The following is a 23,605-nucleotide window of genomic DNA, read 5'->3' as shown; positions in this document are numbered from 1 at the left end:
ATAGCTCTATTTCCACTTGCCACCACTCCCCAGGCTTCCCTTAGGGCTTTCTCCCTAAGAGCTGTCTCTTAATCAAACAGCGAGCCCTCTGGGAGGTTCTCCACAGCAATGCTGCTGCAGGGATATAAGTATAAACACTTAGGAGCATATGCAGGGCTCTGTCCTAAGCGCCTTACACAAATCACCTCTTCTAATCCTCCCAAAACCCCAGGAGGTTTACTAACCAACAGGCTAGCAATGTTAATTAGATATGATCACACATCTAATAGTGGTGGAGTTGGGACTCGAGAACCCCCAACATAAATCCACCCCTACCCATCTCTCCTTGTGAAAATCCCACCATCCAGCCACACAGCCTCCTCCCAGAGCCTGAACTGCGCACTGGAGCCCAAAGGCGTTTGGCTCTTCTGCCCCCTCCGTGGATGTGAAGCGGCGCCCCCTTCAGCAGGAGATCCCGCCAGGCCTGCTTCCAGCTGGGGCCAGGCCTGCAGGCCCTTGGTGCCGCCGGAAAAACAGGCCTGCGAGCCACAGAGCATGCCTGAGGTCTACTCCACAACCCAAACAAAGCCCTTCCCTGAGCGCAGAAGGGATCAACATGGTCCTCAAACACCGAGAGAGGCAGTTTCCGTCTCCCTACTCTAGTAGTGGCTTGCTTTTCACCCTTAAGCAATTCATGCATTAAATCAACAGGATTTTGTGAGTGTCTGCCACGTGCGAGGGACTGCGCAAGGGGCAGAAGATTCAGAAATAAACACCGATCGGTCTTACGGGCGAGGCAAAGGAACTGAACTGGGAGAGGAAGGAAAAAAGGAAGAAAACATAAAAAACACCCCTCTAACCTCCCCAATATGGCGGCCATAATGGCTGAGTCTGACCTCCTCATCATGGCGGGGCGACCGCCTGGCTCCGACCATCTCAACATGGCGGTCGTGAATGACCTTCCCATCATGGCGGAGGGCCCCGCCCGCTCCGCCGCGGCCGCGGGCGGGAGCAGTTCCGGGTACAGTTCGCGCCGGGGTGGGCTGGGGGCGGCGTCCTGGCCATGGCTGGCCTGTCGGACCTGGAGCTGCGGCGGGAGCTGCAGGCCCTGGGCTTCCAGCCAGGACCCATCACCGATACCACCCGGGACCTGTACCGCAACAAGCTGCGCCGCCTGCGGGGAGCAGTCCGGCAGCGGGAGGAGGCCCGGCCACGGGGCGAGGAGCGGTTGCGGGAGGAGGCCCGGCTGCGCGAGGAGGCGCCGCTGCGCGCCCGGCCCGCCGCGGCCTCTGTGCGATCGGAGCCCTGGCTCTCCCCGCTCGCCTCGAGCTCGACCTACGCGACCTCTGGGGCCTTCGGCGATCTCGGGGCGCCCGCGGCTTCCTGGTCCGGGAGCCGCGGCCTCGCCTACCCCGCCCGCCCTGCGCCGCTCAGGCGCCGAGCCTCGGTCCGGGGCAGCTCCGAGGAGGACGAGGACGCCCGGCCACTCCACAGGGCCACGCCGGGTCTCGGGGCCCGTCGCTTGTGGACCGCGTCTCCGACGCGGCTGCCCTCCTCCCTCCATGACCCCGTGCCGCGGCCTGGCCTGCGGGGGACGCGAGCGGGCCCAGCGGGCACGGCGCGGGCCCGGCCCGAGGGGGGGCGGCGGCTGGAGCGCTACCTGTCCCGGTTCCTGCTCTGGGCTAGCCTGGTGTTGCTGCTCGTCTTCCTGATCATCCTCTGGGTGAAAATAGGCAAATCCTCGGAGCCACAGGAGGCGGAGGACAACAGTACGTCCCGGGCCGGCGCAGGGGAGGGCCCTGGGCGCGCGTGTGTCCACCCGAACGACCACCTGTTCCTCTCAACGCCAGGCTGCCCGTTCCCCGCCTTGGTCAGGTGCCTCTGGCTGTCTGCTTATCTCCAGACCTGACTTCCCTTCCTCCAGCTGTGGGAGAGAGGGCCGGGATTCCTGCATCAGCAATAATTCCCGTCTTCACTTTCTCCTGTTCTCGTTTTCTGCCCGAGCCCTCCCTACTAATCTCCCCTTCAACCATGTGCTGGAAGCAATCCTCATTTGTAGTTACTTTCACCCCAAACTCTGGTTTTCCCTTTCTAAAAAAGCTACACCCCCCTCTCACAGACAAGCCTACCCCCACTCCCTTTTAGTTCTTTCTTCCCTTTTTGATCTCTCGCTCAAGCACACATTAGTGCCCATCTGAAGGCACCCCAGGTTTCAGTGCACACAGATGGGATCTGGTTGGAGTCCCAGCTTTGCAGCACCAAAGAGGCCATTTGCTCCATCCACTTTGGACCACAGGGCCCTCATTTGTCAAAGGGAGATTTTACTAACTGTGCCTATGAGACAGGTGTGGAAGAACCTTTTAAAGGGTTTAAATTGATATAAATGATATAAAGGCAAGCATTTATCATTGCTTGCAGTGCTCATCATAGAGTGTGTTAGCAAAGCTTCTGTAATTCAAGGACACTCCCAGCCGTGCTTCTGTCCACACTTAGTGACATGATTAGACATGCCAATAAGTGGCTTGCAGGAGACAGTATGTTTCCTGAATAGTTGAAGATTTGTGTTTCCTAAAAGGCACATTTGCCTCTCGGGTAAGGAAACAACAGAGAGATCTTATCTTTATAAATTTAAGTGTAAACTGATACTAGTTCACCAACTTTTCATATTCTTTGCAAAGCATGCATGTGCTTAATACTACTCTCAGACTTGAGCCAAGGCCACATCTTTCCACGCCTAGCAGGGACAGCCCAAATGCAGGAGAAAGCTAAAGCAGAGGGATGTTTGGGTGTAATAAACAAGTCTGTGGGCATGGGGATCCCAGACTCATGCACGTACCCAATTAATTTCTTGACTATGAGATCAGTTTATCCACCCACTAGAGAAATTCAGCAAACCCGGGAGTGCGTGGTACCGTACTGGTACTGTAGCCACTCTGGTGCTGTCAAACAGTCATACTGACTGCCGAGATGCTCGAAGAACCGCTCTGGGAGACACACTGGCATTTACCTGGAGTTCCCCTCCCATGATGGTGTTAATCCCTGTTTAACATCATTGTTTGTAATTTATGAAACTCACGTGTGTTGTCTTGTTTGGAGTTGACCTCCCTGAGTGAAGCAGGGAAGGCTTTATTGATCTGCTTTATGAGGAACAGAGGGTCAGGGTGGTTGGGTGGCCAGGTCCCATGGCTAGTCACTTTCAGCTAGCGTTAGGACCCAGCTGCCCTAATTCCTAATCCAGGCCTGGTAAACCCTCACATTTTACTATCTGCATTTTCAAAGTGCCTCATTTAGATGATACCTTTCTAATCCCACCCTTATGTTGGTAATGTTTTGCGTGGTCCCTTTTTGTACTCTTCCTCAACCCACACTTTTAATTTCCTCTGTTTCTTTTCTTGGTCTCAGTGAAATTATTGCCAGTGGACTGTGAGAAAAAAACAGATGAGGTGAGTTTGCGTTTCTCTAGCTTTTATTCCTCCCAAGGATGTTAGCCTCCATCAGGAGGTAAACTTCCCCCAGAAAAAGATCATAATAGGATCATTTTCAGGAGTGCTTCCTGTAATGTACCAGAGTCACAGTGCGTTCTGTTATGTTTGTGCCAGACTCAATTGTGGCAGTGAAGGAGTACTTGAAACGGAGAATTGCACTCCCAGATCTAACCCTGGGCTTGTTAAGGAAGCTCTTCCATCAATCTTAGCATCGGGGACTTTGATCTCCTGCCCAAGTCAATCTAGGGGAAGGCAGTCAGTTGTGGTTGAAGGACCTCAAGCTCCCTGCTTGGGGAGGAAGGGCTGGCAGTTTTTAAGCGACAGGAGACCATGTTCTGCATTCTCCTCTCCAGTAGTACATCTGTGGCTCTGAAAATGCTGTTCTAATTTGAAAGTCATGGGGGGGTAGGGGGCGTTAAACACATCGGAAGTGGAATTAGCCCATTTAGTCTATAAATTTGTTTTATGAAGCTTTAATGTTCCCTACAAATAATATTTGGGAAGGTGAGCAGCGCCATCCACTTCTGAGTCGTGAGAGGAGCGTTAGTGAGGAGCTGGGATGCTGGCAGTCTGGGGAAAACATGAGGCAGTCAATTTTCGGGTCCTAAATCCTACCAGGAGGAGCTTGTGCCGCCCAAGGGCATGACTTAGTAGTCTGATTACTAAGTGTGCAGTGCCCGGCCTCCTGGGCTCTCAGTATCCATCCAGCAGCCCGACGGCTGGGAAGGAAATGACACCTGGTCATCTCGAGGCCCCTGCGTTGACTCTGTTACCCACATTAATCAAGGGGCCTCCTGGTACAGGTACCGGTTTTATTTCCCTTGGACTTCAGCAGTGTTGTACCCTGTTTCCCCAAAAATAAGACCGGGTCTTACATTCATTTTTGCTGCATTAGGGCTTGTTTTCAGGGGATGTCTTATTTTTTCATGTGCGACAATCAACATTTATTCAGATACAGTCATGTCATCTGGAACATCATTATAATGTACTTAATGCATCCGTCTGGCCGAGATCTTAACTGGGGCTTATTTTTGAGGTAGGTCTTATTTTCGGGGAAACACGGTATTTGGGGGTGTTTTATTACATTCATTTATTGAACTCACCCACCAAGTATCTTTGCTTTCCAATTGTTCTATAAAAGTAGTTTCATAATAAGTTTCATCTGCCTTCCATCATCAAAACTGCAATTGATGTTTAAAGGAAGTGGCCCAGAAACGCAGGCAGCAGCCAGATGGGAAACTAGAATTTTGAAGACTGAAAACAAAAAGAGGAAAAAAAATAACTTTCTGTAAGGCTTTTCTGGTGATGCTACTTTTTTGGTCTTTTAATTAGAAAAAGGCTCCCTGGTTTCTGTTTCTTTGCCCTTCACAGCTCAATGTAGCAGATCCACGATTGAATGAAAGCTTTGTTCCCTGGCCCTCCTCTGAGCTGGACGTGCTTATGCCCTACTCGAATGAGCCCAGACAAGCACAGGCCAGCTCCTTGTAAAGGTGCTCAGTGAGCAGACTGGGTATTGTAACATCAGCATGGAAAGGCAGGGTCTGGGCCATCATAGACTCCGAGAAGCTGTGATTTCATGGGGCACCAGGCAGGATGGGAGGCACGTCGGGCTTTGCTGAGGTTCTTGCTGAAAGTGGTCTTCTTTGGGTGGCTCCGGCTCACCCAGAACCCTGCCGGGCATTTGAAGCTTTTTCCCTTCTAAGCTGTCTCTGACATTTTGTGTTATTCCTCCTGCCTTTGTGCCACTGAAACGTGGGGACAGGCTGGGAGTAGGAGTGTTGTCTTAATCAGGCTGCCTTGTTGTCTGGTACCTTCTGTCCTGTTTCCTTTAGGTTGTATCAGCCCTGCTCTGCCTGAATGTTGGGGAGTTTGGAACAGTGTTAATTGTTACTGCCTTTTTTCTGGTTGTGACAGTAATAGATGTTTAGTGTAGAAAACTTGGAAAATGTGGCAAAGAAAAATCACCCATGATTCTGCCACCTAGAGATAATCACCATTAACGTTTTGGGGACATTTCGTTCCCATCTTATCTCTGTGTATGTATTTTATAGAACCGGGATCTCAATGTATATTCAATGATGTTTAACACTGTCAACATTTCCCATACCATTAAACATTCTTTAAAAGTAGTTGGGGTACCTAACTCTACTGATAGACACGTGAGTCGTTTCTGCACATTTATGGTCATGTGTACAAATCTTGGTTACATCGTTTTGTATCTTGTGAAGGCTTTGGGGTCTTTAGGCAATATAAGGGGACAGATCTTGGCCTCTGAGTGTTAGAAACCAAGCCCTCACTTTTCAGATGAGGACAACAGATGAGCCCTGAGGAGGAAAACAACTTTGGTTCCTTCTGTAGTTGCAGAGCCAGTCTCAGAGCCACTGAAAACCCAGGCTCTTGGCTTCCGGTCCAGGGCTTTGTCCAGTGACACCCCAAAGGAGGCCCGAAGTGTGTGTGACTGGGGGAGACGGGGGGAGTGGGCTTGGAGTTGACTGGCCTGACTCCACTTACAGGCTGTGGGATCTTGGTGGCTTAACTAAGGCCTCTAAACCTCGGGCTCCCCACCTGAGAAATTGGGGTACAGTAAGGATTGTGAGGATTCAGTACACACCTATAAACCACTCAGCACAGTACCTGGCACTTCGTCTACTCTCGGGGAAGAGCAGCCGTTTAGTGTTCTAGATCCTAAGTCTAGCAGAACGGCGGGAGTTCTGTTAACAGGCGCTGGAGGTCCAGGTATGCTTCTATCCCTAGCCCTGTTTGCTCATACAGATGGCTTTCCCTCCAACAGTTTCACGATTTCTAGAAATGTTACTTTTCTAGGGGAATCCCGTCTAAAACATCTGCAAGCAGATAGTCCACAAAGCAGGCAACCCACAGGCAGATGATAGACATTTGACTCCAAAACACATGCGGGAATAGCCCAGGGTGGGGATAAGATACAGCAGAGCAGCGCTTGCTTTCCCTCTGAGGAAGGGAACCACTTAGTGCATTTCCCCACGTGGCCTCTGCACCACACCCCCACGTAATGGCCTTGATTCCCATGGAACCAGGGGGCCGCCACCGGGGAGCCTCCAGGGCGGCAGACCCTTAGTTACTGTGTCTGCTTTCAGCTCTGCTTCGGCTTTCCCCGAGTTCCTTTCCAGTCAGTTAGCTCCATGTTTACCGACCCTGTCCTTGGGCCCAGCATTTTGCAGAATTTGTTTTTATTTTTTAAAAGTACGAGGTGTTCCTTGCTGCGTAGTACTTAATAGTGTGGCTGACGAAGTAGAAACAGACAGACTCCCCTCTGCGCCCCGTCTTTGCTGACCACTTGTCTTGTGCCCTTTCAGTTCTGTCAGGCCAAGCAGAAGGCGGCTTTGCTGGAGGTGCTGCACGAACTGTACAACTTCCTGGCCATCCAAGCGGGTGAGTCGGTCCCCGAGGCCTGAGGGACCTGGTGGGCGGGTGTGGGCCACTGCCCCGGCCAGCGAGGCGGAGGCTGGCCGGGGGGGCCGAGATGCTCTGTGGTTGTCGCTTAGAAGACACATTCAGAACATGTCTCCCCTTCTCTTCTCCACTCTGACACATTGTTTTAAAGCCTTGCATTTGGGCAAAACACATTTGGTTCTCACATCCTGTTTAAGGGGTCCTGGCAGGTGTACAGGCCTCTCAGCAGATGTGCTCCCTTCTCCAGATGCCCCCACCAACTGTTTGGGGGGTCCCTGTTGCCCTGGAGGGTGCGAGGGCCCAGGTCTCAGTCTGAGTGCTCCAACCTGGGGGACCTCCCTACTCCAGGTGGAGGCCTGTGCGGGTGGCAGGGGTCTGCAGGGTGGGCTGAGTACCTTCAGGCCCTTCCAGCCTTCCAGGGCCTGGTGTCACATCTGGTCCTGATGGCCCCGTTGGGCTGCAGGACCCTGGGCGAGGCCCTGATAGTCTCAGGAGTTCCGTCTCCCTGTTACTCAGTGATCCTGGATCTGTCTTTTTTTTTCTTTTACAAAATGAAAGTCAAGTGTTGTGCTCTGGAGGAAGGCAATCTCAGCAACCCCAGGAAAGACCCCTGAAAACGCATCCATCCAGAAGGCTCCCCTATTGTTTTATTTGGTAAACACGTTCCTTGGGGCCAGAGGGCACTTGCATTATTGGGTCCTTTCTCACACCTGGCAGCCAGGAGTCTCCTAGAATCACTGGCTGATGACACAGGCGAATGCCAAGGGCATGTGCCCTGTGTGAAATACACTTGGCACAAGAACCAGGTGGAGCTGTCTCATGGGCTGTTTACCTTATTGATGTGGCACCTCTTACCTACGGGCCAACCTTGTCTAAGGTTAGGACCCCTGATGGGTCCTCAGTGCTCAGAACCAGCCTTGTGGGCCTCCGCCACCTCCTCCCACCCTCCCCGCTGACTGTGGGAGACGAGGTGGTCAGGGAGGCATCTAGAACTCCACAGAGGAAAGGCAGGAGGTGGGGCTCACAGCATCATGGTCGTCATGGGCATTTTTCTTTGGTCCAGGTGCTTGGGATATAAATGCAGGCCTAAGGGTGTTCTAAACCTTTGTGACTCAATTGTGGTCCAGGGACCTGCAGCGTCACCTGGGAGCTTATTGCAAATGCAGACTGTCAGGTCCCTCACAAACCTACTAAATCAAAGTCTGCATTTTAAACGGTGGATCGTAATAGACATTTCTCCTCCATCCTGCCCCCCTATGTGGTCCTAGTTTATGCCCTCAAGAGGCCTGATTCTTGCTGTCCTCCAACAAGCGTAGCAGGGGCAATCCTGAGGGTATGCGTCTCACTGAGACGTTGCCAGGGAGTGTGGGCGCTCTGCTCAGCCATACTCCCTTCCCCCTGCCTCCTGGTGGAGACAGCTATGGGCAGGGCATCATGCTGGCCTCTGTAGGATACAAGATGGCTCAGCCCGGCTCCTGCCCAAAGACTGCCTGTGGTCTAGTAGAAGAGACAGGCCACCTACCTCCCTGATCACTGGGTGATATAAGATGTCATTGGATGAGAACCGAGAGGCTGGAAGTCCCAAGAGGTGTGATGCCTTTCAGCTAGAGTAGTCAGGAAAGTGTCACAGGGGAGGTGGCGTCTGTGCCAGGCCGCGAAGCCCAGGTAGGATTGGTTATATATATGTGAAGGGAAAGGTGGAGCCAAAGAGGCAGGAAGTTACAGCGTCTGGGGTGGAAGCAATTGTTTTCATGGGGGAAGGAGAAACAGGAAATGGAGTTTGGAAAAGTCGCTTGGGCCCCACTGTGGATAGCCATAGATGCCAGGGCACTAGGGCTTGGTCCTGCAGGCAGTGAGGGCCAGGGAGGCTTCTGAGCAGGGGAGAGGCATGCTGAGAGCCAGGTGGCAGGAAGGCAAATGTGGCAGCAGCTTACGTGGGGTAGTGTCATTTAAGTAGAATTATTTTAAAGCTTTGTTGACCAATAACATGTGGATGAGAAAGAGGAGAGGAGGAAACCAGTCAAGAGGCCGTGGCAATGGTCCAGGCGGCCCTCGCAGGACAGGGAGGTCTGGGTGGGAGCAGGAGGATGCGAGAAGCCAACCTGGTGTCATAGGACCCAGACGGGCAAGGTCAACTTTGAGGTTGGAGGGACAGGCTCCAGTTCACTCTCAAGATTTTTAATATTACCTTCAGCAGCTCCCTCCCCATCAAACAGACACACATAGATTGGCCACCCAAAGCCCCAGACTGCCAAGTCAAGGACAGTCAGACCACGTGTGATGGTAAAGGATCTCTACGTGCCCAGGCCTGCACAGGCCCTGCTCTCAAGGGGTCTGGCAGTGCAGCGGCTCATGGTGAGTGAACCATGGCAGGTGATCAAAAGCCAAGGGCTATGGCAGGCCCCCAAGTTCAGAGCAATCTGGCTAAACAAGAAGCCCCCACAGGCTGAGGCCTTCCAGAGGAGGTGGCTTTTGCTCTGGACCCACAAGCTGGCAGGACTAGGGGAGGCTCCCAGCTCCATCCTAGGTGGGAGCTGGCCCCCCAGAGTGCTCAGAAGGGAGCTTTGGAGCACTGTTGAGGCCCTGCTCACTGTCCAGATGCAGACGCCCTGTCATGCAGGGTCTCTGGTCCCGCTCCCCGCATCAGAATGCGGGATATGGTGGGGCCAAAAAGGAACACCCACAGAGCCATAGGTAGGGGAGTCATATCACTATATTCTCGCTGGCGGCTGGGTTGGAGACACAGGAAGCAGAAGCCACACGATGCACAATTTGCCGTCCACTTCTCTTCCATCCAACCAACCCCCTAGCGTAGCCACGGCAGTTACATTAGTGGCTAATGGCTAACCGGCAACAGCTGATGGCCATCTAATAACCGAGCCAACACCTTTCCACGTGAGGCCAAGAGCCTGGAAACTGCTCTCTGTCCCCACACTCCACTTGTCGTGCGGGAGACCCTGCTCGCTGCGCAATTTGTCGTGCGCGGAGGCCTGATTGTCGTGCCATTTTTCAGGCGGGGCAGCCTGCGGGGTCTCTGCTCCCGCTCCCCACACAAGAACGCAGGATATGGTGAGGCCAAAAAGGAACACCCACGGAGCCATAGGTAGGGGAGTCATACCACTATGGTCTCACTGGAGGCTGGGTTCACTGGACGCGTGACCTGCCATCCACCTTTCTGCCAACCGACCGACCGACAACTCTCCTCCACTCTCTTGACCCTGTTCCTCTCCTCTCTTCCGCTCTCTTTGGCTCTCCTCTTCCACTCTCCTCGGCTCTGCTCGGCTCTTCGGCAATCCTCGGCAGTCCTCGGCTCTCCTCCGTAGCCGCAGCAGTTATACCAGCGGCCAATCAGCTAACCGGCCACAGCCGACAGCCAATCAGCCACAGCTGAGCCAGCACCTTTCCACGTGAGGCCGAGAGCCTGGAAACTGCTCTCTGTTCCTACACTCCACCCCTACAGGGTTTCGCCTCACAATCTACACAACAAGCGTCTTCTGCAAGAGGCCCCATGTCAGGAACCCAGCTCACAAGTTTCAGTCCAGTTCAAGTAATGTCCCAGGGGGTTTCCCTCTATGTCCACCCACTTTCTGGGCACAGCCAGGGTTTCCCAGGGCACCACCAGTCCTTCTGGGCACAGTCAGACCTCCTGGGCATAGCTAGGGTTCCCCAGGGCACTATGCTGGAACAGTGGCTCACAGCCAAGGGGCCCATGTACTCTCACTGGCGGCCAGGTGAGGCGCAGGAAGCAAACATCCGCCGGTTCCACTGCATAGTGGTACGTTCCCAAGCAAACAGTCAAGCGGTCCATCAAATCAGAGATGGAAGGCAATTCCCCATAGTCCACAGTCATTCGCCAGGGCTGTGCGTTAGTGTGGGGACAAAGCCCCAGAGAGCAGTTTCCAGGCTCTCGGCCTCACGTGGAAAGGTGCTGGCTCGGGTAGTAGATGGCCGTCAGCTGTAGCCGGTTAGCCAGTTGGCTACTGACATAACTGCCGTGGCTGCACTGGTTGGTGAGTCAAGTCGAGTGGAGTCGGTTGATTGGCAGAAAAGCGGGCAGCAGGTCACACGTTGTGTGAATCCAGCCTCCAGTGAGACTATAGTGGTATGACTCCCCTACCTATGGCTCCGTGGGTGTTCCTTTTTGGCCTCACCATATCCTGCGTTCTGATGTGGGGAGCGGGAGCTGAGACCCTGCAGGCCGCCCTGCATGACAGTAGGCCTCACAATGTGTGCCCTCCCCCCAGGGCGAGGGCTCCAAGTCCTCCCCAACCTGGGGGTGAGGGATGACCTCGACCTCCCCTGCAGCCTCCACCGAGGACTCAGCAAGCGTTTTCTCCTGGGACTACAAGTCCCTCACCTGGGCCGCCTTAGCAAGCACCTCCCAGCCCCCACAGTCACAACAACCTTCGCTTTCTCCGGTTGTGCTGGTTGGAGAACCATCCATGTCCTCCCACCCCTCCACGGGGATCCAACTCCTGAGAATAGTGGCTACCGGGCACCACACACTGTGTGGGGGCCACATGTCCTCCTGCCCAGAGTCAGGCACCATTCCTACCTGGCCAGAATCCTGCTCTCCGTGCCCGGTGTCCGAGTGGGTGGTGGCCCTGGTATAAGTTGTCCACAACAGTAGGAGCCCACAGCAGCAGCAGCAGACCACCAAAAAGCAGGCAACGCCTGCTATGGCCAACAGGGCGGCGTGCCATCCAGGAGCTTGAGAGGACCACCGTTCACTGAGGGGTCATGTTTCTACCAAGCAGATTGCGTCTCCTGCTCCTGGTGCCGCTCCTCACGGGTCTCCCGAAACAGCTTTCATACATATAAACTGCTCCGTTTCCCCCTTGGGAAGTCTGGCCGGAACTATACCTTGCTCACTGTGCCATGTGTAATGCAGGGACTTAGCTCCCGCTCCCCGCAAACGACCGCAGGACATGGTGAGGCCAAAAAGGAACACCCAGGGAGCCATAGACAGGGAAGTCACACCACTATAGTCTTGCTGGCGGCTGGGTTAGAGACACAGAAAACAGGAACCACACGATCCGCAATCCGCTTCTCTGCCAACCAACCAACCCCTTCACGGAGCGGAGCCCCGGCAGTTGTATTAGTGGCTAATGGCTAACTGGCAACAGCTGATGGCCATCTGATAACAGCCAGCACCTTTCTACGTGCGGCCGAGAGCCTGGAAACTGCTGTCTGGCACTCTGTCCCCACAGGCCCCCTTTCTCCATGGGACATTTTGGACATTCCTCCCAGGACCCCTCGAAACAGTGGGCCTGGTGTTGCAGGTCTCCTGCCTCTATTGTGCGTCAGAGTCCCTGCAGCACCTATGGCCTCCGTGCCTTTCTCTTTCTCAGGCTGTGTTTATTTATAGTGCCGTTCCAGTACCTTCCAAAGCTATCTGTCTGATCCTTTTAGGGATCAATTGCAAACAGACCTTGGTATTGGGCAGCTTTTTAGTCATTTAATGCAAATCGCTGCACTGCTTTGCAGGTCAGGTTTTAATGATCTGGAATCGATCCAAGCTAAGTGGCTTTTGATCTTGCTGCAGAGTGAAGATGTCCCACAGAAGCCTGAGGGCCAGGCCACATGCTCCCTAGCAGAGCTGATGGCTTGATTCTGGCTGCATTTTTTTCGTGTTTCAGAGTAATTTTTTTTCACCTCTTGTTTGTGTTTGAATGTGTGTTTTTTCCCTCCTAGGTAATTTTGAATGTGGAAATCCAGAGAAGCTCAAAAGCAAATGTATTCCTGTAACAGAAGCCCAGGAATACTTAGCCGTGAGTAGGCTGGGGTGCTCGCACATCCTCGGGAGGGCCTGGTGCTTTTGTATTGATCTTTCAAACCCCTCGTTTGTTTTTTTGTTTCCCTTTTCATTTTGTGTTTGGGTTTTTGGCTTTCTTGCTTTCCCCAATTTTTTTTTCTTTTAACTTAGTCGAGTGCTAGGGTACCTCAAGGCAGCAGTGGGGGTGACTGGGCCCAAGGTGACAGCTCACTGCTGACCAGGGGTGCAGGCCGCCGCAGGCCACCCCTTCTGAAATGGTTCTGTCACCTGCTCCTCCTTTGGTTTGCTTTTCTCCCCTTCTCAGCAGATTTAAGGACTATATTTCACCTGTCCATTCTCTCCCCTTAAGTACTGTGTGGATTGTTCAGAGTCCATTTGATTTTCTTCAAGTCTTCAGGATGATAGAATTTTCGATATTTGGAGCTGGCAGAAATCTCAGTCACCTTGTCCAGTTTTCATGTCAGAGATGAGGAAACTAAGGCCCAGAGAGGGGCAGAGACTTGCCCAGGGTCACACAGCTAGGACTGGCCATGAGGCCTGACAACCTGCACACTTTTTTTTCATTTTACCCAAGAGGAGTTGCCACCTCTCTGGCCTAATTTTTTATTCCTTAAGAAAATTGTCTTCTTTCGGCTGCCTCAAACCCACATTGTTTTCCTGTGTGTGCTTTCGCCACCTCCTCCAGTTACAGCCTCTTACTTGGCTCTCATCAGCCCCAGATTTCCTTCATGCAGAACAGGGCTTTGGGGGTGTGTGGAGGACATAGGAGAGGCTTCCTTAGGCCAATGGCAGCTAATGCTCTGGTCACCCCGCCCAGACGCAGAACTAACCTTCTCCCGCCCCTCCCACAGAACGTGACTGGCAGCTCCTCTGCCAAGTTTGAAGCTGCACTGGCCTGGATACTGAGCAGTAACAAAGACGTAGGCATCTGGTGAGTGTGGGTGGGGCATGATGAGGTGGCAGCCCAGCTGTGCGTCCCTGCGGCCACTGTCCGCGCCCACCCGCTGACTCCTCACTCCAGCGCTCCAACAGAAGTGTCTGCAACAGAGGGTCTCAGGTCTGAAGGTTAGAGGGCCTGTCTCCCAGCTGCGTGCTTGTAGGTTAGGCTTAGAGCTGGCCATGGACAGAAGACACAGTAGGAATGCAGTATAAGGAGCAATTTCAAGATGGGACACAAAACCCAGGGGTCAGGATGTTAGCTCGGTGTCTTAGCTAGACCTGCTTCAAGTAACTCAGTCTGTACCTTTTTAATTCACCGGCTCTGCATGGTTTTCTGGAGAAAGCATTTTTCTACACATCCTTTCCTCGGGTGCTAGTTTTCATTTGTAGATGAAATGATTCTATATGTTGGTTTCACTCAGTATGGAAATTGCAAAAGGAGAGACTGGATTTTATTCTGACTGGGGAGTTCCGCCTCATTTCTCTCTCTGGTGAGCAGTTAGCAGAGATAGTGCGCCCTTTCGCCTTCCTGAAAGGCCCCATCTGGCTGCTCAGCCCTGGGGGGGCGGAAGAGGGAGGGGACCAGTCTATGGCCAGACAGCCAGCATTTCCCTGCTGGGAAAGCACGGCCTGTCACCCTGCTCCCATTCCTCAGGATTTGTCAGGGTCTCTGCTCAGGTTACAGCTCCTGATACTAAAACAGACTCTAGGGTTTTGTTCTCTTCCTCTCTAATCCCCCCAAATTACTAATTCCATCAGCAGTGCATCCAGCAGAAGCCCCTAGGGCAGCTCAGCCTAAAGCTTGATAACTGGATGCATGGCACAATTAAAATTCATTGGCTTAAAAAAAAAATAAAGCTTCCCTGAGTGGCTGAATTTCCTGTGTTAGAAAAGGCGGAGGAGAATATGCAGCTGCTAGACAGGAGAATGATACTCACCTTTTCACACTGGGGATGGCAGCCTGGCGGGTGGCTGAGCCCAGCTCAGACGACCAGTGCTCAAAGTGTGTGGTGAGAAATCAGGACACCAGGTACCAGCCATTCTCGTGTGCCGTCAAGGGCATGGGCTTGTCACCTAGCTGCAAGATGGGGTGGGTGTCCTGGGTCCTGACACCTTGCTGGGGCCAGGGCGGAGGCGCTGTGGCTGGGACCTGGTCTCTGAGAGCCTGGCAGTTTTCGTGCCAAGCCTTGCGGCACCCCAGGATCTTACACTTAAACAGCTTATGTGCCTCCTTGTCACCGAGGAAAAGCACATTCGCCCAGATTCTTTCAGTTCTTACCATGCAGTGCAAAGCCAGCGATTCAGTAAACATTTCCATTTCTCTATGCTGGGAGGTGGGAATCCAATTTACAGTTTAATCTTCCGCACGCTGAGAGGGGCTGTCAAAGACCCAACAAGGGGGACGTCACTTTAGCAATAGGGGTTCAAGCCTGCTGCCTCTTTAAAGCTTTATTCTTTCTAAGTAGCCAACATGGGAAATTTCTGGAAAGAGTGTAACCAGGATACTAAGTCCATTTTATAAGCAAGTAGAGGCCTCAAAGCCCCTCCTTCCTTCTCTTCCTTTTTAAAGTGGGGCTTAGACTGCGGCTCCTCAGAGCTTTTGGACACACTTACAACCCCGTGTCCTGTGTCAGGTTGAAAGGGGAAGACCCGTCGGAATTGGTGACTGCCGTGGACCAGGTGGTCTGCTTAGAATCCGCCCGCCCCCGGATGGGCGTGAGCTGCCGCCTGAGCCGGGCCCTCCTCACCGCTGTCACCCACGTGCTCATCTTCTTCTGGTGTAAGTCCTGGGCCCCCTTCCCACCCCCACCCCCCAGGACTCCTCACACTCAATGCCTCCAGGGGACCCGAGGCAGGAACGATGAGTTACAGAAACCCCGCCCTTGAGAGTTCATTTGTGTAATAAAACAGAGGACGTGAACGAGTCAGCCTCTGCCCTGGGTCGTCTTTACCTGTGGAGATTGGTGGCGGGAGCATGAGGATAACTCGAAAATGTCCTTGACTGTCTGTGTGCCTGAGAGGGGGCCTGGCCCAGGCCGGAGGGCGTCCCTTCCAGGACCCCACAGGGCCGGCGGCTGTGAGGGGCGAGATGGGGGAGACGCAATAGGAGCCTGGCCTAATTTTACTCCCTGAACAATGTAAACATCTCCTGGGTAGCTACAGATGCCTAATGAAAGCGGGAAGGACACAGGGTGTGAGCTGAAAAGCAGCACAGGCCTGTCTCCCGACAGCAGGGCCGCCTTTGAGCAGACCCTGGGAGTCTGTGAGGGCGAGAGCCCAAGTCATAGGAGCTGCCGGCTCTGCCGAGGTAGTCGAGTTACAGATCACAGGCATGTGGGCGTGCGCACGGCGCCCTCGCCCATGCTGTGGGCACAGACGTCATTATCGGCAGCAGCATCTCGGAATACAGAGGGCCCGGCGTGGATGGATGGATGTGTGAAGCCCCGGGTTCTCACAGGGAGGGATTGAGAGCCCCAGGATGAGGCTGGGCGGAGCCAGTGCTGGGCGGCTGGAGACACCTGTGTGGTGACAGCAGCTGGGGGGACGATGACCACTTCATAATCTGTTCTCCCTTGGTATTGCTTCGTCCCTTGTCGCTGCATGCTAGCCCGGGGCCCGGCACGTAGTAGGTACTCAGAACACACGTGCAGCTCACCCACAGCCTCCAGCCGGCCGCTCGCCCGTGTGAGATTCAGTGAGGGCTGAGCAGCCGGACGCGGTGTGAGTGGTTAATGGTGCGCTCTTCCTTCCTGCACAGGCCTGGCCTTTTTGTGGGGGCTCCTGATCCTCCTGAAATACCGGTGGCGCAAGCTGGAAGAGGAGGAGCAGGCCATGTACGAGATGGTGAAGAAGATCATAGGTGTGTGGCCCCTGGGGAAAGGGCGCTGGCCCCCCGGGAGCTCCTCGCCCTAAGCGTGCCCTCTGCCCTGCAGATGTGGTGCAGGACCACTACGTGGACTGGGAGCAGGACATGGAGCGCTACCCGTACGTGGGCATCCTGCACGTGCGCGACAGCCTCATCCCCCCACAGAGCCGGTGAGTCCCGGCACTCCCCGCACACCACGGGAGGCCACAGCCTCCCGCTGGGCCCGCGTCACAGGTAGGGCCGTGTCACAGATGGGGCCGCGTCACAGGTGGGGCCGTCCACGCCCAGACGGGCAGTACGGAGCGGGGCTGTGTCGGTAGAGGGAGCAGCAGCAGCACTGGGTACTGATTCGGAGCTTTGAGCAGCAAGTGCTGGAACCACCTCCCTCCCCCAGGGGCTCGAGCAGGGAAGCGCCCGGTGGCTTCCCATGAGTGGAAGCCCACAGTCACGTGGGTGCTGGGCACAGACAGTCAGGTCTGGTTCCGTCTCCTCTGCCTCGTCACAGCCAGCAGGGGGACGTGGGCTTACTGTTGTTCCCACGAGCGAGAGAAAACCTTCCCAGTGCCGCCCGTGACGCACTGCGTGAGGCCCCACTAAGGCCAGAGTTGCTCACTTACCTACTCTCGAATCAGTCACAGGCAAGGAGGAGACTGGTTTTGAAACGTTTTTAGCCATGACCCACAGTCAGAAACACGTATTACCTAAAATGTCCTGGTGCATCTCCCACACACACATACATACATACATGTAGTTGAAAGAGTTTCACAGCGGCCAGGAGAGTCAGCCTCCAGCGCACACGGCAGGCGTGTCACGCTGGACTCCAGGGCCACCTTCCACATGGGCTGCAGGTGCTGGGTGGGTCCCTGAGAGAAGCAGGGGCAGCCAGCAGGGCCTGCTAGGAGATCCTGCTGCAGTCTCTGGCCTGAAGGCGTCCTCTCGGTGGTGCTAAGCCCTCGCGCATGCTCAGTGCTGGCTGTGTGCTGAGCCCTGGAGGCGCACACGTACTCGCTCACTCACTCGACCCTCCCCATGGCCCTGGAAGGGGAGAACAGTGAGTACCCCGTGTTACAGGTGAGGAGGTGAGGCACAGGGAAGTTAGGAAACATGCTCAGAGGCCCACGGGGTGGCATTTCTGTGCCCCCTGCCAGGCTCTGTGGTCAGGTCATCCCTTTCTGCTCAACCCAAGAGGAATTGGAAGAGTTGAACATTTAAGGGCCACTTTTAAATGTGAAGATGCTTGCTAATTGTCACGCCCACCCCACCCCCTGGAAAGGTGCGGGCAGGAAGCTTAGAGAGAGCAGACTGAGGTGTGGGGCTTGTACTTGTCCCCGGCATGAGGCAGCCACATGGCCCTCTAGCTTCCAGGGAGAGGCCACTTGGTGTATTCAGACACCACCTAATTCCTGCCAGGAGTCATGGGGCCACGGGTAACGACCTCCCTAAGCCAGTTTCATCATCCATAAAACAGAGATAATACCACTACTGTGCAGAGGGCTGAGGTGAAGAGAGGCTGTCATTCGTTCACTGAGCAAGTGTTTGTTGCGTACCTACTATATGCCATGCTACACTGGGTCATGGGGAGGCGGTGCAGAGGGGAAGAAGCAAATTCCCTGCCTGCTAGAGCATTGGTTCTAAGGAGGAAGACACAGGAGAAGATGCATAAGGAAAATGTGTACCAACAGGTAGTGACAAGTGCTAAGGAAAAGGGGGGCAGGGTGTCGGGGAGATGGCCTCGCAGCTCGTTAAGTCGTGGATCGCCTAGCACTTGAGCATTCGTTCGAGAGCAGCCGCTATTGCTCGGGCTTTAATTATATGCAACATGTTCGGTTAAACGAGAGCAGGAAGTGGCGTGGCAGCTTGTCATGGGGCTGAGCCGCCAGGCCTCAGCTCCCTGCATCAGCAGAGATTGTAGGCAGTCACCCTGCAGGGTCTGAGTGACCCCCGGGAAGCTCACGCCCTGCCATTCTCAGCCTGATTCACCTCCGAGCTGCCCATCTGTGCAGCCTAGCTCTGGACTCAAGGACACGAGCTCCTGCCGGGCCTGCATGGGCACACTCGGATGTGCCCTGTGGATGAGCGCCTGCTCCCGAGAGATGGAAAGAGATGTGAGGAAAGCAGGCAGCGGAGGAGAGCAGCTGCTCAGCCGCTTGTTCATTATCTGTTAACAGGCAGTCTGAGAAGGACGGCCCACACGGCGCAGGCTGCCTCCCCCTCAGGGCGTGACAGGCTCAGTCCTCAGGCATGTGTGGCCTTCGCCAGTCCAGCACCTGGGCCTGCTAAACTGCTGTGGGATTTGGTCAGTGGCAGGACCTAGACCCAGGGAAGCAAGCCTTGACACCCCTCTGCCTCCTGACTCACGGGCCACGCCAGGAGCTTCTTGCCTTTGTCCCCCCCAGCCTGGGCCTTCCTGCTCCCGTCCACTTGTTGTTTCATGGAGAGGTGGTCTGCAGTGCTGACAAAAAGCAGGGGCTCATCAAAGGGTGGGCATCCAATAACCCTCCCTGGCCTCACAGAGGCCCTGGAGTCTTCCCATGCAGTCTGGAGGTGGGAGAGGAATACAGGGCTCTGAGGGGGTGCGAGGCCCTGAGGACCCAGCAGAGGGGGGCCTCTGGCTACGGGGCTGAGCCCAAGGCCAGCCAGCCGGAAGGGGCCCTGCCCGGGCAGGGGCTCTGCTTCCAGGGGCAGCCACAGCTTCTTGGCCGCCCTGTTAGATGCTTAGCTCCTCCCCACCCCCTGAAGTGCTGCAGAGTTGGGCTCAGCAGCCCAGCAGCCACTCTAATTAGCTCACATGAGGCATTAAGATGGAGGCTGCACTGGTTGGGAGCCGCCTGGCCAGGTAGCTGCAAAAACAGGCCCGGTGAGCACAGCCCCTTCCCACCTGGACACCCAGGCCTGCTCTGGATACCTCTGGACCCTCTCCGCTCCCTTTAATTGAATGCTTTTGGAACAGTAATGGTCGGGGAGTCATTTTTCCAGGGCCCAAGAAATTGCTTCCTTTTGCAGGAGTCTGTTAGTACCTAATGGCTGGTCCTCCCATAGATAAGTTCTGTGTGGTATCTCGGAGCTTTGTCCCCCTTTATACACAGGGGCTCCACAGACCAGCTGGCCTCCCTTGGCAGTGCGGGGCAGAGCAGCCAAGCCCCAGCGTGCCTGCTGAGCCTGGCCCCTCTCTTTGCAGGAGACGCATGAAGCGGGTCTGGGACCGGGCCGTGGAGTTCCTGGCCTCCAACGAATCCCGGATCCAGACAGAGTCCCACCGCGTGGCTGGAGAAGACATGCTGGTGTGGAGATGGACTAAGCCCTCCTCCTTCTCCGACTCCGAGCGATAAACCCCTGCAGGGGCCAGTCAGCCTGTCCCAGCCAGTACCCTCGGGGGCTCGAGAGGGCCACCAGGCCTGCCGGTGCTGAATCCACACTTGCCTTGACTTCCACCTCCTGACCCTGGGTCCAGAGGGCTCTGTAAGACTCGCGAGAGGTTAGCTCAGTAGGGAAGTGCGAGCGCTCTTGAAGGGCGAGGAGAGAAGCCAGAGGCCAGGTGGGTAGCTTGTCCTCTGCATTGGTCCGATCCTCTCTGGCCTCTTGCTGGCAGAAAAGGGGACAAGGGTTTGTTTTTCTTGAATAGAAAACATAAAAGAGCAGCTGCTATGAGACCCTGCAGAGCAAGTGTGGGTTGGGTGGGCTGGAGCTGTCCACTGCAGTGACCGCTCGGCGGGGAGGTGGCATCGTGCCTGTGGGAGGTGGGCGGGCAGCGGGTCTGGGAGCAGCTTGTCCATGTGCCTTCAGGGGGTGTTACCTGGGAGCGCTAAGGTGACGGGAGAAAACCTGTCCTCTAGCTGGATCGGGCCTCTTTTATCCTGAATGGGGGAAGGTGCTAGAAATTAGAACAAGTCCTAGAGAATAACCTAGAAATGCCTGGTCCTGGCACTCAGGCTCTCATGTCAGATGTGAGCTGTTGGCGTGGCCTCCTGGGAGGAACCTGGGGTAGTCACAGAGCCTGAGAGCAGAGAGGAGTGTGGGGACTGCCGCCAGTCACCATCCGCTGGGCCCCCGCAGAAGCAGCCACCAGGGGTGGACCTTTCCTGTGGTGCTTCTCACAGAACATGTGGTTTTAGACCAGACCTGCAGCCAGGGCACTGCCTCAGGCCAAGCGTGCCGATTCCAGGAACCTGGGAGCTTTGCACTGTCAGTGTGGGAAGATCACCTTGTTTACAGCGACCACAGTCTCCCCATCTGGGGCTGTTGAACCAGAACTTCCAACCCACGTGGTGTCTGTGCTGGGATGAGGCGCAACGGCTGCACTGCTGCCCCCTGCTGGCCACCCGAGAGCCTGCCCGCGGCCGCCTCGGACTTTCCTAGCCAGCCTGGCAGGGGGGCAGTCTCCAGAAACAGGCCAGCAGGGGGCCTTATTAGTTAAGTGCCAGAGCCTCTCCATCCGAGTCTCATCCCCATGTGCTCTCATCCGCAGCAGGCAGGAGAGGGGGCAAGCAGGGGAGACACAGCAGCTGCCTCAAAGGCGTCAACCACCCCTTTCTGATCTTATTGTTATTTTTTGTTTTTGTAATAAAGCGCCAGTCTCCCTCATTTGAGCAATACTCATTTCCTCTGAGGCTGGGATCTGAGCTCGGGCCCCAGCCCCATGGCAATGGAACAGTCTCATAATCAGACTCCAGCCAGAGACTAAGAAACGAACAGGCTTCATTCACTATCAGGGTTGAAAGTTGGATAAATAAATGATTTATTAAAAATGAATGTGCTTCTCATCCGTGGTTCTTTCCCTTTACCCCAAAGCGATGTCAGGAATGGCACCCTGCGGTTCTTAGCACTGGCTCTGGGAGAGATCGTCTGGAAGAGGCTGCGGGAGTGGGCTGAGCAGGATTCCTCCCTCTGGGCTCAGCGGCTCAGGGACGGGGTCCTTGGGCAAGCTGCAGAACCTCGCAGAACCTCAGTCCCACATTTAGGACACGGTATGACAACCCCTCACCCTTGAGGGTGAACTCACAAGAGGCCAGCCTGGTCCCAGCAGGCGGCAAGGAGAGGGGGTCCATAAAGCCTCTTTCCTTGGGCCCCATTTATGTCTCCACTCAAGGCCCCAGGTGCTCATGCAGCCCTGGAAGAGGAGGAAGAGCAGTGTGAGGGAGGGTAATACTGGCAGCAGACGTGTAGCTCCTCTGGGCCCTCACCACTGGGGAGAACAGTGTGGCCTGGGGCCGCACCTGCAGAGGTGGGCCTGACCACAGGCCGAAGTTTGCCTAGTGTGCTTCAGGGTCCTCCGCACTCCACCTCTACCTTGGGGGTGCCGCAGGTGTGGGGGAAAGCTGCAGGTGTTTGGGGTTGGTGCCAAGATCCTGAGGGACCTTTTCTCAGCCTGGAAGGAAGGCAGCCTCTGAGCTGCCGCAGCTCGCACCACCCTGCTGTCCCCATCCACACCCGCCCCACTTGTGGCTGTGACTGGTATGTGAGCGTCATCCTTCAGTCCTCCCATCAACTAGAAATTTGGTGGGTAAATTGATAATCAAAGGACCCAGAATAAAATGAGCCCGTCTTTCCCTTTTCTGTTTTTCAGTGAAAGATTTTCCCTCTGCTGTGTTTTGTCTTAAGCCGAGAAGGGAACCAATGCAGGGCTCTTTTTCTGTGAAGCTGTTTGGAGAGCAGGAGCGAGATCAAAATAAACGGAATAACAAAAGGCCCCCGCCAGCCGGCCCTTCTTTTATGGTACACAGAGCACTGGGCACAAAAGCCCCAAGGTGTGTCCTCAGTGCTGCAGCCGGCTCAGACCCGGCTCTGCAGCCTGTCTCGGCTTTGAAGGGCCACGGCTCCCTTTAAAGCATCTATTATTTCACAAGGGACAGCGCAGGGTGGTGGCATCTACCCGAGGAGGGATCCTGGGGCGACTTTGGATGGGAGCCCTTGTGGAGACATTCCCATTGCTCCACCCAGCCCCTTCCACGCACCTTCCCAGCCATAGACCTGTCTTTCCCAGTGACAAATATCCTCTAGGCTCCATGGGCTCTGATAAAGAAGCTGGGGGTGAGGGAGGGAAAAGCTGTACCCACAAATCTTGGTGGACGTCCACACAGAAGCTCCAGGCCACCTTCCAGAGTCTCTGCTCAAAAAAAGGTAAACATGGCCATTTGTCACTGACTTATCATAAGAACTGCAGTAGCAGCTGTTCCCCCTTAATTAATACACCATTGACTTTGAGCCTCAAAACAAAAATATCCCTTTATTGAGGCAGGTGTGTAGACTCAAATCCATTATCTTGTCGCCTCCCCAAAGGGAAGGGAGCGGTTATGCCATAAGTCAACCCAACTCTTCCAAAGCAGCCCTTGCGGGACAGCCCACCCGCCCCCAGAGAAAGCTCTGGAGACATGGAGAGAGTCTGGCCAGAGGGTTCAACAATGCGCCAGGGACAGGAGAGGCAGAGGGGGTGGGTGGGGGCACCAGCTGCCTGGTGCTGCCGTTTCAGGGCGCGGCACTGCACTGGGGCTGTGTGGAGTTGGGACTCAGCATCCCCAGCACTGGCTCTGCCCATTATTGGCTGGGACCTCAGGCTAATCGCTTTACCCCTGTAGCAGGGGAGGTTATTAAGAAAGACATGATAAAATTAGCCAACACATGATAGCATTACAGCACACCATAGTGAGCTATAGCCCACAGAATTCTCACGACCACCCCATGCGGTAGGTGTGTTGTTATCCCCTCTACAGAGGGGGAAACTGAGGCACAGGGCGGTTGGGTTGGTGGCAGAGCCGGGGCTTGAACTCAGACAGCCTGGCTCTGGGATCTGTTCTCAGCCCTGCTCTCTTCCCCTCTCCAATGAAAGGAAGGGGGAGCCACTCAGGTTTGTTGTGCGGCTGTGGCTTTGCCGAAACGGGATGAAACCACCTTGGTCCAGAGGAAGAGCCAGGACCTCACAGAGGCTCTGGGAGGCTGCTCTCTCTGCTCAGGCCACACCTTGCTGCCCTTGCCCTCACCAGTCCCACTGCTGCCTCTGAGCACTGCACTGCTGTTCCACCCACTCTGCTGTTCCCGCCTCCCTTCTCTCCAGACCACATCCCCGTGGAGCTGGAGCTGTACCCAACCCCTCCCAGCCTCTAGGCCCAGCCCTCCTTTATTTCTCTCCTATCACCA

At 55.0% G+C, this 23,605-nt stretch overlaps 1 protein-coding gene across 1 annotated transcript; it reads left to right on the top strand.

Annotated features, from left to right (window-relative positions):
- The first annotated feature begins 997 nt into the window (after positions 1-997).
- On the top strand, positions 998-21,223 carry LEMD2 (LEM domain nuclear envelope protein 2). Its single transcript, XM_019738778.2, has 9 exons — positions 998-1,748; positions 3,382-3,422; positions 6,797-6,872; positions 12,588-12,664; positions 13,521-13,600; positions 15,243-15,388; positions 16,367-16,468; positions 16,542-16,644; positions 19,653-21,223. Exons 1-9 carry the CDS (start codon positions 1,043-1,045, stop codon positions 19,801-19,803), a joined length of 1,482 nt encoding a protein of 493 aa, XP_019594337.2. The 5' UTR covers positions 998-1,042; the 3' UTR covers positions 19,804-21,223.
- Positions 21,224-23,605: the final 2,382 nt, after the last annotated feature.

Source organism: Rhinolophus sinicus, linkage group LG05 (assembly GCF_036562045.2).
Source record: "Rhinolophus sinicus isolate RSC01 linkage group LG05, ASM3656204v1, whole genome shotgun sequence".
Classification (NCBI taxonomy): Eukaryota; Metazoa; Chordata; class Mammalia; order Chiroptera; family Rhinolophidae; genus Rhinolophus; species Rhinolophus sinicus.
Note: the sequence above shows the minus strand (reverse complement) of the source record. Positions and strands in the feature narration are given on the sequence as shown.